The sequence below is a fragment of the Carassius gibelio genome, chromosome A25 (assembly GCF_023724105.1).
Source record: "Carassius gibelio isolate Cgi1373 ecotype wild population from Czech Republic chromosome A25, carGib1.2-hapl.c, whole genome shotgun sequence".
NCBI lineage: Eukaryota > Metazoa > Chordata > Actinopteri > Cypriniformes > Cyprinidae > Carassius > Carassius gibelio.
Genome location: NC_068395.1, coordinates 13,817,531 through 13,829,476, shown reverse-complemented (window position 1 = coordinate 13,829,476; position 11,946 = coordinate 13,817,531). Strand labels below are relative to the sequence as shown.

At 36.2% G+C, this 11,946-nt stretch overlaps 1 protein-coding gene across 1 annotated transcript in view; it reads left to right on the top strand.

The window, feature by feature from the left end:
* The window catches only part of LOC127946711 (SITS-binding protein-like), a 50,127-nt gene extending 38,923 nt beyond the window's left edge, over positions 1–11,204 (top strand). The window contains exons 7-10 of the mRNA XM_052543432.1: positions 376–512; positions 1,552–1,673; positions 3,719–3,898; positions 8,599–11,204. Coding sequence (XP_052399392.1) covers positions 376–512; positions 1,552–1,673; positions 3,719–3,898; positions 8,599–8,775 — 616 coding nt within the window. The 3' untranslated portion in view covers positions 8,776–11,204. The remainder of the gene's footprint in view (positions 1–375; positions 513–1,551; positions 1,674–3,718; positions 3,899–8,598) is intronic.
* The last annotated feature ends 742 nt before the right edge of the window (positions 11,205–11,946 follow it).

The following is an 11,946-nucleotide window of genomic DNA, read 5'->3' as shown; positions in this document are numbered from 1 at the left end:
GATAAAAAGAAAGCTAGAATGTTTTTATATTTTTATTTTTTATTATTTTTAATTATCAAAAATGTTGGTGATTTGTTTTTAAAAATGCTGGTGGGCAAAGAGTTCAAATGGTTTTTTGGAAGATTTTATGAATGAGATATCATGTTATCCATCTTCTCATTCCACAATTACAGCTACTTGTTGTTGTAAGAGACAGTCTCTTTGCATATGTTCTGTTTTGCATTTGCATCGTTGGATCCAAAATGTCAAGTAGACAGTCATTCGTTTGAAAACTTTCCCTTTAGAAAAAAAAAGGATTCTGAAAACTAACCAGTATTGTGTAAAATGATTCAAATTGTTTTTGAACTTTAGAACTTTTTTATTTTGTTCACACAGGTCAAGCCACAAAGCGCTCTTCATCCGTATGAGTGCACTGCAGTCAGACTGGAGTTACTCTGGGCTCAAAGGCATCATTCCATCCCTGCTGCATCACAGTCTTCTGGGATATAATTTCTTCATTCCTGATGCAGTAGGTAATACCTGCCCACACATACTGTACATAAATACACTTGTACTTTTTGTAAAAATGCATGTCATAGACAATACAAAGACAATACAATTGATTAAGTTGTCTTCTTTACAAACACAGAAGTCCACTGGCACACAGTTGTACAATACACAGTATGATGTGAATATATCTCATAAAATATCTCCAGAAAATTCCCAGATCATATTTTACAAATTAATCAAAAAGGGGAAAATAATTACATTTTGCATCAAACAATTAAGCCTGTTTTTAGAACTACACATGTTTTTTCATTATTTTATAAGAAAATGTTTCTCAGATTACTGTAATAATACATTATATAATACATTAAATATTTTTCTATAAATTAAATGTAATGATTTAGAGATAAAAATGGATTAAGGTTGTTGTTGTTTTTTTCAGAAAAACTTTTTTAACTTATTGGACTTTTAATCTACTAAAAAGTTTGCATTATGTGTATCGTGTTTGATAAATCAGGCTTTTATGGCTTTATTTAGTATTATTCAGAATATGGAGCTCATTTTTTCTTTATATATAAGTTGCTTCACTCCATTAAGTGTTCATCTTGATACAAATATATATATATATATATATATATATATATATGTATATATATATATATATATATATATATATATATATATATATATATATATATATATATATATATGTATGTATGTATGTATGTATATATGTGTTATATTATGTGTATTAGTATGGTGTTACATTTACTCCATAAAAATCAGTAAATACTGTTTACCTATCATGAACTGAAGAGGGATTTACAGTATAATTATATATTTTAATAAAATGAAAGTCCTTTTTCTTAATAAAATTTTTTGATCACACTGATATTTTAGAGCCTTTAGAAATGTATCAAATATGTTACATTAGGCTTTATAGGGTTAAGCACATTTTCCCTCCAAATTCTAATGTAAAGATCACAATGCCATAAAATCATGATTATCCTCAAAAAATTTGAATTTCTTCATGTGAATACATTTGTTGGACTTTTTTAATCGCAGGAGGTTCGCTCTCTGCTGAACTGGTTGCTGATGATGAGCTCTTCATTCGCTGGCTGGAGATCGCAGCCTTTCTTCCTGTCATCAGCTTCCAGACACCTCCATGGGTCTTTGAGAAGGAATGGGTGAGTGCCACAAGGGCGGGTCCTCAACCCCATCCATGTTTTAGCTTTCACTTCAGTTCCATTCCTGCTGTGGTGAGAAAATAAGGGATACGATGGAGCCAAGTGGGTCATACAGTAAGAAAGACTGAGTTCTCAGGAAGCAAAACTGGGTGCAATATGTTGGTCATTGTGAGTTAAATGCCTCAGAATCGGAGACTGTTTCTTTTTCCCTCCTAACATAACATAAGGAACATAATACTCATTCACTCCATGGTGTACCATGAGAGTGCCTTTAAAATACTAACTAAATACATGGCAGAATATCCAGTCTCAAGCACTGATATGTTTGAGGCCGGTTTGAGAGGGTCCTCCAGGTGGCCGTTTTTCTTGCATTTCACATGTGGTAAGCTTCCATCTGGTCAGCATTAATGTCTCTTTCAAATTTATGACTCTCAATCTCAACTGTAATGAGAACCCCTGCACCAGGAATGATAATGAATCACTGGATAAGAGGAAAAGAAAATTTTCAGAGACAATTACAGATTTCATTTTTGATTTGACTTTACACTCCAGAGTGGGGGGGTCATCAATCACTGGTAGGAGTAGATCTTTTGATGTCTTTCATTATTAGAAATGGACAGATGTAGTTGTATTTCACAGGAAGTAGAGGGACAACAGTCAATTGTCGTCTTGCACATTTGGTATCTGCGGTTTTTGTTCAAAGTAACATTACACTGACCAAAACCTTATCTTCAGCAACAAAGCCAGTGAGTTTTGTTTATGTTTGGAAGGTTGGTTGAAATGTTGCCATGTCCACTTATTATAAGCGATGCTTATTAGTGTCTTTGGACTTGTTGTTTGGGTTCGGCTCATAAAGCGATCCAGTTTATGGAGATAATAGAGTAGACGTGCAGGTCGCATTATTTTTTGTATGTGGCTTATTTCCAAGATAATGCGTTTGGATTTGAGTTTATTATGGGCTCGCAATATCTGGCAATGATAATGAGTCAAAACATGCCCTGTGATTTCTTGCACTGCACAAACAGAAGAAAGACGTGGGGAAGTCAGAGCATGAAGTCTGAGTATGGGTCACCATACTTGGCTCTATGTCACTTCACTTTCACTAAACTCTGATACACATTTAAATATATCTTTAACAACTAACTGTTCAGTTCCGTTCTGTATATACCACAATTTTTATAAATGCGGTGTTCACCTGAATGTTTTGGGAGTTTGGTTGTAGAATACATTTGCAACTCCTGTAAATTACTAAACTATGCATGTACAGAACCAGATTAAGCACTATAATGTGGAGTGATAAATTAATTTAGCTAAAAGTTGTAAGATGTTAGTTATCATTTTGTGTCCCAAGGAGAAAAAGGATTTGGAATGACATGACAGTGAATAAATGCTGACAGAATTTTAGGGTGAATTATCCCTTTAATAACTTAAAAAGAAAAAAAACAATAAAAAAGTGACTTCCTTTTGAACAGTGTGAAAACGGTATTGGAAAATTGTCTGGTTTTGATCTTGGCTCATGAATATCAACTGGACAGTCTTAACTCTTTTAAATCATTAGTATTACTATTAAATTTGTTGATCATACTGAAAGGCTTTACTTGCCTTTATTTGAAATTATCTTTAGATTATTGGCTTCTACAGGAAGCATGTGTGTGTGTGTGTGTCTGTGAGTGCGTGTACTAGCTTTCGTGCGATTACCCAACACCCATTAGAGACTCAATGTTGGGTCTAAACAGGAGAAAAACCGGAATACAAGCCACAGGCCTGTTTTCTCCATTTAAAATTAGGCCAAACTCAGGCAGTTCTTCAAAATTCATCTCATGAAACTTTTTTTTTCATCTAAAGAATACATTTTTTATGAACGTGGTTTTGCTTTGTTTCCGTCACCAGAGACTGGCTAGGAAGTTAACTGAAGGATATGACCTCAGAAGGAATGTTAAAAAACGAACCACAGCAGAACTAGACAAGAACGGTGTTGAACAGAAACTCACATCCTCTTTCAGATGTTTTATTAAACATTCACTGACAGTTTCACCTTTTTCTAGATCCTTAACCTCACCAGATTCTACGTAGCCAAGCACCACGACTTTGTCATTCCTTTGGTACTGAAATACGCAGAGCAATGGAAGGATACCGGAAACCCCATCTACAGGCCGCTGTGGTGGCTCAGTCCCAACGACCCGATCACGTTCACCATTGATGATGAGTTTCTTATTGGAAATGAGGTAAGCTGCTAGTAGAAAGGTCAGTTTTTCCTTAATTGGCCCATTTAGGAGTAACCTGAGGTCAAGTATATTGCTCAAAGACACGGTGACTGATTTTACCAAATAGAACACATTTCTGAATAATTTGTTAGTTTTGGAACGATACAGTCCAAACCTCCAGCCCATGAAATCAGAAGATTATATGTTTTCAGTGTTGATTTCCACAATGAAGTTTCTGCCGATATGTTAGTTAATGAAGGGTTTTCAAAGCCAAACTTTCAGTGCTGGTATTGCGCATAATTTTACAATTTCCCACAAACTCTGTGCTTATAATGAGGGAAATTCCCACAAACATTCATTTGCTATAACAATGTGGGTCAATAATTTGAAATCTTTCTCTCAGGCTGTTTGTTTCTTATGCTTAATCAATTGCACAATGAATATGACCCCATAGCACCATCTAGCATCAAAAGCCTAAAGTATACTTCGTATTTTGTATGCCAGTGTTGCCAAGTATGTGGTTTTCCTGCAAAATTGGTCTACCCCTCCCCTTAACGTGACACCAATCCCCCCCCCCCCCCATTTTTTTAATAGCCAATTTCCCAATTCGATTGGGGAAGATTTGACTAGCAATTCAGCTGGTTTTGTTACATAGACCTGGCAACCCTTGCATATGCATACAGTCGACATGTAGCCTTTCAAATAGTATACTTTACTTGATCGGCAGTCGACATTTGCGCTCTAGAAAGCTTCAGAAGTTTTCTTCATAAGTTATGACTGAAAAAAATATATATTTACAGGTCCTTCTCAAAAAATTTGCATATTGTGATAAAAGTTCATTATTTTCCATAATGTAATGATAAAATTAAACTTTCATATATTTTAGATTAATTGCACACCAACTGAAATATTTCAGGTCTTTTATTGTTTTAATACTTACTCCGACCAATAAAAGAAAAGTGTTTTTAAAACAAAAAAAGACCAACACCAGCAGCTGACATGGCACCCCAGACCATCACTGACTGTGGGTACTTGACACTGGACTTCAGGCATTTTGGCATTTCCTTCTCCCCAGTCTTCCTCCAGACTCTGGCACCTTGATTTCCGAATGACATGCAAAATTTGCTTTCATCCAAAAAAAGTCCTTTGGACCACTGAGCAACAGTCCAGTGCTGCTTCTCTGTAGCCCATTTCCTGCACACGCCTGTGCACGGTGGCTCTGGATGTTTCTACTCCAGACTCAGTCCACTGCTTCCGCAGGTCCCCCAAGGTCTGGAATCGGTCCTTCTCCACAATCTTCCTCAGGGTCCGGTCACCTCTTCTCGTTGTGCAGTGTTTTTTGCCACACTTTTTCCTTCCCACAGACTTCCCACTGAGGTGCCTTGATACAGCACTCTGGGAACAGCCTATTCGTTAAGAAATTTCTTTCTGCGTCTTACCCTCTCGCTTGAGGGTGTCAATGATGGCCTTCTGGACAGCAGTCAGGTCAGCGGTCTTACCCATGATTGCGGTTTTGAGTAATGAACCAGGCTGGGAGCTTTTAAAAGCCTCAGGAATCTTTTGCAGGTGTTTAGAGTTAATTAGTTGATTCAGATGATTAGGTTAATAGCTCGTTTAGAGAACCTTTTCATGATATGCTAATTTTTTGAGAAAGGAATTTTGGGTTTTCATGAGCTGTATGCCAAAATCATCAGTATTAAAACAATAAAAGACCTGAAATATTTCAGTTGGTGTGCAATGAATCTAAAATATATGAAAGTTTAATTTTTATCATTACATTATGGAAAATAATTAACTTTTATCACAATATACAAATTTTTTGAGAAGGACCTGTATACTGTTTTAAACTAAAGTATCAGCTCTTTCATTACCCCCTCACACAAGCGCTTGTCAGTGCAGAGGTCTGTTGTTATTGCAGTCTCCATTATTTTGTCGTAGTCGTTCCATTTATTAAGTTTTGTTTTCTACTGTGAAATAATGGTGCCACCTGTCAAAGTGCTGCCACCTTGTGGAACAACTCGTTAGTGCAAAATATATTCAATGCAAAAGGTGCGACCTGTGCATACAAAATACAAAAATGGTGCGCGTACAGTACACGCATACTATTCTGGTGATTAAATTTTCATCACACATTTCTGCAGGTATCTTCCTAACAATGTAAATATGATTCAGCATTTTCATTTTTAAAGAGTAAGTGTCACATTGTTTTTACTAAACCCAAATTCAAATCCTAACCTTTCAGGAGCAACAAGGCATGCTCATAGCCAGCTATGAGGTCACAGAGTTGTAGTGATGTGTCGTTCGTGAACAAATCGTTCTTTTTGAATGAATCTTTTAGGTGAACGAATCGTTCTCGTTCACGTAATCCACTGACTCATATTTCTCGTTCAGTGAAGTTCCTCCCTCCATAGCAGCGCGGCACTATTAGTAGCGCATGCGCAGCTCGGTGAACCGGGTAACTGAACCATTTCAACCTGTCAAAGAATTACTCAACCTCGAGCCAATAGCCTTCGAGTATGAGATGTGACAGAGTATGTTATTTGTTCAATGTAGTGAACGAATACGCCCTTCAATGAACGAGTTTCATATGAGTCTGAACTAGATCTAGAGATCTTATCGTTCGTGAATGAAATGACTGAACTGATACCCATGTCACTCACGAGTTGAATGATTTAGTTCATCTCGTTCGTGAATGAAATGACTGAACTGAAACACGTCATACGTGAACGAGCTAAATGAACAAATACATGTCGTTCGTGAATGAAATGAACTGTTACATAGCTTATCTCGTTCGTGAACGTAATGAATAAGAGTAAACAGGGTTAGTCTGCCCTTTAGCATGTCAATCTCGGAAAATGCAGAGGTACAGTACTGTGCACGTACGTTTGTTTTGATATTTAGCAACTCCACGTTTAATCCCCGATTTATGAATGTGAATATATAATATACAAACTGTCTGACCAAACAATTAAAATGCTAATTAGGCAAGAAAACCTTGTGCTTTTTTCATCTAAACAACTTAATTAGACTTTATATGTTGAATGCGATTATACACACATTTTAATAAAGCCAGATCAGCTTTTGTAACAAGTGAATACGTTCGTTGACTAAAGACATAACACATAATACACTGGTTTTTTTTGCCAACTGCTGGCATATTTTGTGTAATACGAAGAAATGATAACTGAACGAATCATTGAACGATTCTGAACAAATCATTTTGGTGAACGAACTGAAAATGAACGAATCTCTAGAAAGAATCATAATTTCCACCACTACAGAGTTGTGAGTGAGAGCAAAAAGTTGCAATTTAGTGTTGGAAATATCTTTATCTTATCATGTCAGTTTATTTATTTATTTTTTTCTGGTTTTTATTTGTTTCCTCACAATATCTGCCAAACACCGCAATGATCAGAACTTACACTGACACTAATTAAAAGAGCCAATGGACATGTTATTGCTAACAGTATACCACATTCAATAAGGCAAAAAAAAAAAAATTGTAACCTACTCGGTTACTAAACATAACCTTGGTTTGCTGAGATACGGGAATGAGTACTGCGTCTGCTAGACACATACGGGAAAAAGCCTTTTTGAAGACTTTTTTTTAATTCACGCAGTGAAAACTGCTTGGCCATTGGTTCATGAGCGACAACTGAGCCGTGCAGCTACATAGCATGGCTAGCAATGCAGTATTCATTCTTGTAACTCAGGGAACCAAGTATACATTTAGCAGCCGAGTAAGTTCCCTTTTGATAATACACTTGTACTGCGTCTGCTAGATGTATTTGGGAATAGTACAATCACGCAGTGCTAATGTAGTGGAACAACTAAAAGTATGAACTTTCATAAGCATCCAATGCCCATGAGAATCAATCCAAGCCTAAGACTGGCTGAGCTTCTTGATGTCACACCCAGCCTAGTTAATCGTTCCAGAGTACTCCTGTAACATCAACACCCTGGGGTCAAAAGCTAACAGGTGAACAGATTCTAGAGAGCTTAAGCATGATATGGACCATGGGCCCGTACTCCAATAGGCATTGAAGGTCCAAAGAAGAGTATGCTAGCGAGATGAAGTCTACTATCCATCTAGCCAGTGGCTTATATAGCCAGATCCACCACCCATTTTGGCAGGCTTCGTCGCCATAGGCTCGTGCAGCTCTGCTGCCTAGCCATTGGTTCGTTTTTAATACACTGCACAAACCAATGGCCATGCAGTTTTCACTGTGTGAATAAAAAAGCCTTTAGTTCATGAGAAAAAAGCCTTTTTCCCATATGCGTCTAGCAGAAGCAGTACTTAGTGTAGTATCGAAAGAGAACATGATATTATCTGTCAGAAACTTTATCAACGCTATCAAAACAATAGCATATAACACTAGTGCAGAGGTCTGTAGATCAAGTAAGTTATGTTTATGCTATTTCATTGAGTATTGTAGTTCAATTTAATTGTAGTTACAAAAGTAACAAAGGAGCACTAGACAATGTTGTCAATATAGCAATGGTTATTAATGAAAACTATAACAGTATATGCCTATTTATTATTAAATAAATAATAAACAACTGATAAAATTACAATCTAAAATATGCTGAGTTGTTTTAACCCAACTTTAGTTCAAACATGGACTAACCCAACTTTAGGCTACACATTCAAAACAGGGCTTTTGAGGTGATATCTGTTATTGTATACTTGAAGTTTTTCATTTTGTCTTCTGCTTTTGTAGGTCCTTGTTGCTCCAGTTACTGAAAAAGGAGCTTTACAAAGAGACATTTACCTTCCAGAGAGTGACTTTCAGTGGCAGGACACTAACAATGCTCAGATGTTTGACGGAGGGACATTTCTGGAGAGTTACCCGGTCAGCCTTGGGGACGTGGCAGTGTTTGTACGATGGAGATCCTGAGGCTTACTTACCACTTTTTTTCTATATTTGAAGATTTTTGTGCTGATCTCAAATTGCACTTTCCATAAATACCATTATCTGTGTCTCAAGAAATCTTGAGATTATGTAGAAGATTATTTGCACTTTAAATATCTATGTTCTCATGATTTTTAGATCCCTCTTGTTTTTCTCTGCTACTTGTTTTGTTAATTTTATAAATTCTGTGGGGACTTTTTACTTCAGGACGCAGTTTACATTTGATAGATTCTTACAGCCTCTTAAATTGTTATCATGACATGGAACTAGAAATCAAACCCTTTGCTTAAAAACAATCAATGGAATTTTACGAAGACCAAACAATCGAAGAAAAAAAAAGACTAAATTGAGAAAGACTACAAGGAAAAACCAATGCGCTAAATGGATGAAGATGAAAGTACGCTCAACATCACTCATCTTATCTCAGCTGGGTTTTTAACAGAACTTTGCTGATTATTTTACTGTAGTTCTGTAATGTTTTACCTGTACCTCAAGGTTCTCATGGTGTTTTTGACATATATTTTCTAACATAAACTATGAGAGAAGCACTTACTGATAGAGAAGACTGAAATTAAGGGCTTTTAGAGTGAATCGTACTATTATTTTTGTCTACAAAAAATATTGAAAATCATTAGTAATAGAATTAGAATGATTAGTAATAGAATGTGAGCCAATGTCAAACAAAACTTTCATAGCTGTACAGTCTTATTTAAATCAACACACAACACAAAGGACAAATTGCTATTTTATAATGATGGATTGTGAGAGATTTTGATATTATGCTGATTTTTAATAATTATTTGTCTAGCTTTACAATTGACCAGATTATCCAATATGGTATTTCTAGATCTTGAGTAATTCATAGGACATTATTGAAGGTAGAATTAGAGTTTTGTATTTATTTCAGTTCAGACTAAACTTCATCATTCATTGCCTTAACTTTGGAAATACTTTGATGACTGCAGTGCCATTTTTTACATTTGGTACTTTCGTTTAAAAATCTTTTTTTTTTTATTGTGACAAATTGTTACAAAGATGAATTCCGCCATTACAAAGTATTTGGGATATCGGATGTGGACTTTTTTATAGCCTGAGGGCAACATTTGCCCTGTAGAATTGTGGTTTAATGAGTTTGGGCAAAATACAGATGCATTTTATAATAATTTGATAGAGATGGTGTATGGTAAGCTGTTTTAACATTTAATCTTTAACCCAGTATAGTATATAGTTTCATGCTACTAGTGTTTTTTTTTGTTTGTTTTTTTTTTCAGCTAGTATATATTCCATTATGTATTAATACTGAAAATGTAAAAAAGATACTGGCCACTATTTGAGTACATTGTAATCAGAACTGAATAGTTGATATGTTAATGACAGATTGCTATAGTTAATGTAAAAAGTGTAAATGTTTTACTAATAACAAATAGTTAATTGTTACTTTTGAAATAAGTACAAAGTATCTAATGATTAAAAACTAGAATATTAAAAAAGTTACTAGTACCTAAAGAATAAGAACTAGTAGCTAATGAACAAGTACTAGTAGCAAACTAATAAGTACTATTAACTTATGAGTAAGTACTAGTAGCAAATGAATAAGTAACCGAAGAATAAGCACTAGTAGCTAATGAATAAGAATTAATAACTAATAAATAAGTACTAGCAGTTAATGAATAATCATTGGTAGCTAGTGAATAAGTACTAGTATCTAATGGATAAATACAAGTAACCAATTAATAGCTACTAGTAACTAATGATTAAGTACTAGAAGAATTAAAATATATACTAGTATGTTTTGAGGATTACATGTTTAGGCGGCTTGCCATATGTGCTGCTACTTTCATTTATCTTTTGAGTCTCTAATGCCTTGACAAGGTCCAAACTCTGAGCATTGGTCCCCATGGTAAGACACTAAATCACAATAACCTCCTTGTGAATCTACAGCGCAGCGAGAGATTGAGAACTTGATCAGTATCACCTGATACGTGTGGCCTACTGGGAATGTCCTCTTAATCCTCACTGTGATTTTGAATGTTTACTGTATCCGCAGGTTTCTCAGGTCAAAGATATAAAAATCCAAAAGAAAGAAAATGTCTTATGCCCCAGCACACTGTTGATGTCTTAACCTCTTAAAGCTCTTTTCATTTGAGCATTTACAGAGAGACTAATTGTGATGATCTTATCCAGAGTGTTTTTGAGAGCCTTTTTGCCTGTATCTTTTTTATTAAAATGCTGTGCTATGAAAATTATATGCTAAAATGATCCCTGCTGAGCAATCTTTGACTTTTTTAGGAACCAGGTGCCGCAAACCAATCAGAAATATGCATATTTCACATGACTGTATGACATTCTCTGTATTCTGTTAATCTGAAAAATAGATGTCAATCTGCAATAAAGTTTACATTTTGTTACTGTTAGAGCTCATTGTTTGAACTCTTGCTTGCAGACTAAATCCCATGAAAATTGTAAAGATCAGGTCACAGTCTATCCTAAATGTCATCTTAATAAACATTCTTTCACATCTGTGAAAGAAAGAAAGAAAGAAAATTAAGAAAATAAACACAGTAAACGGTTAAACTGCGTAAATTATGTATTATTCATTTAGATTTATTTTAATGTTATTAACCATCATAAAAATGTCACAATGCAAAATATAGCAGTCATGGTGTGGTATTGGAGAGAAGCACACACAAACCCCTCCTCCCTCCCTGAAGGCATGGCCACGCCCCAAAGGAACAACAAATGGAGGGACGGAGGAGGACTTGGGAAAAGACAAAGAAAAGGAAGTGGGATGGTGACCGAGGATGGCCAAGAGCTGGCAGGAGGAGGTTCAAAAGGTGGCCAGATGACCGGGACGAGCGCGATCAACAGAGTCCAGTGTGGTGATGACGGAGGGAAGAGCCATATAGGAGGCAGAAGGGACCAGGGCGGATCAGATGGTGGAAGGAGCCACAGAGGAGACAGGAGGATCCATGGAGGAACAGACGGAGGGAGGAGCCAGAGCAGGAGGAGCCATGTGAGACCGCAGCCATGATGGCAGCCCATGGTGGAGCCAACAGAGGGAGGAACCATGGTGGAGGAAGGACTCATGACTCCAGGGTGCCGACTGCCGGTGGAGGAACAGGCGGAGGAGGAGCCTGAGGTGGAGACTGAGAGCCA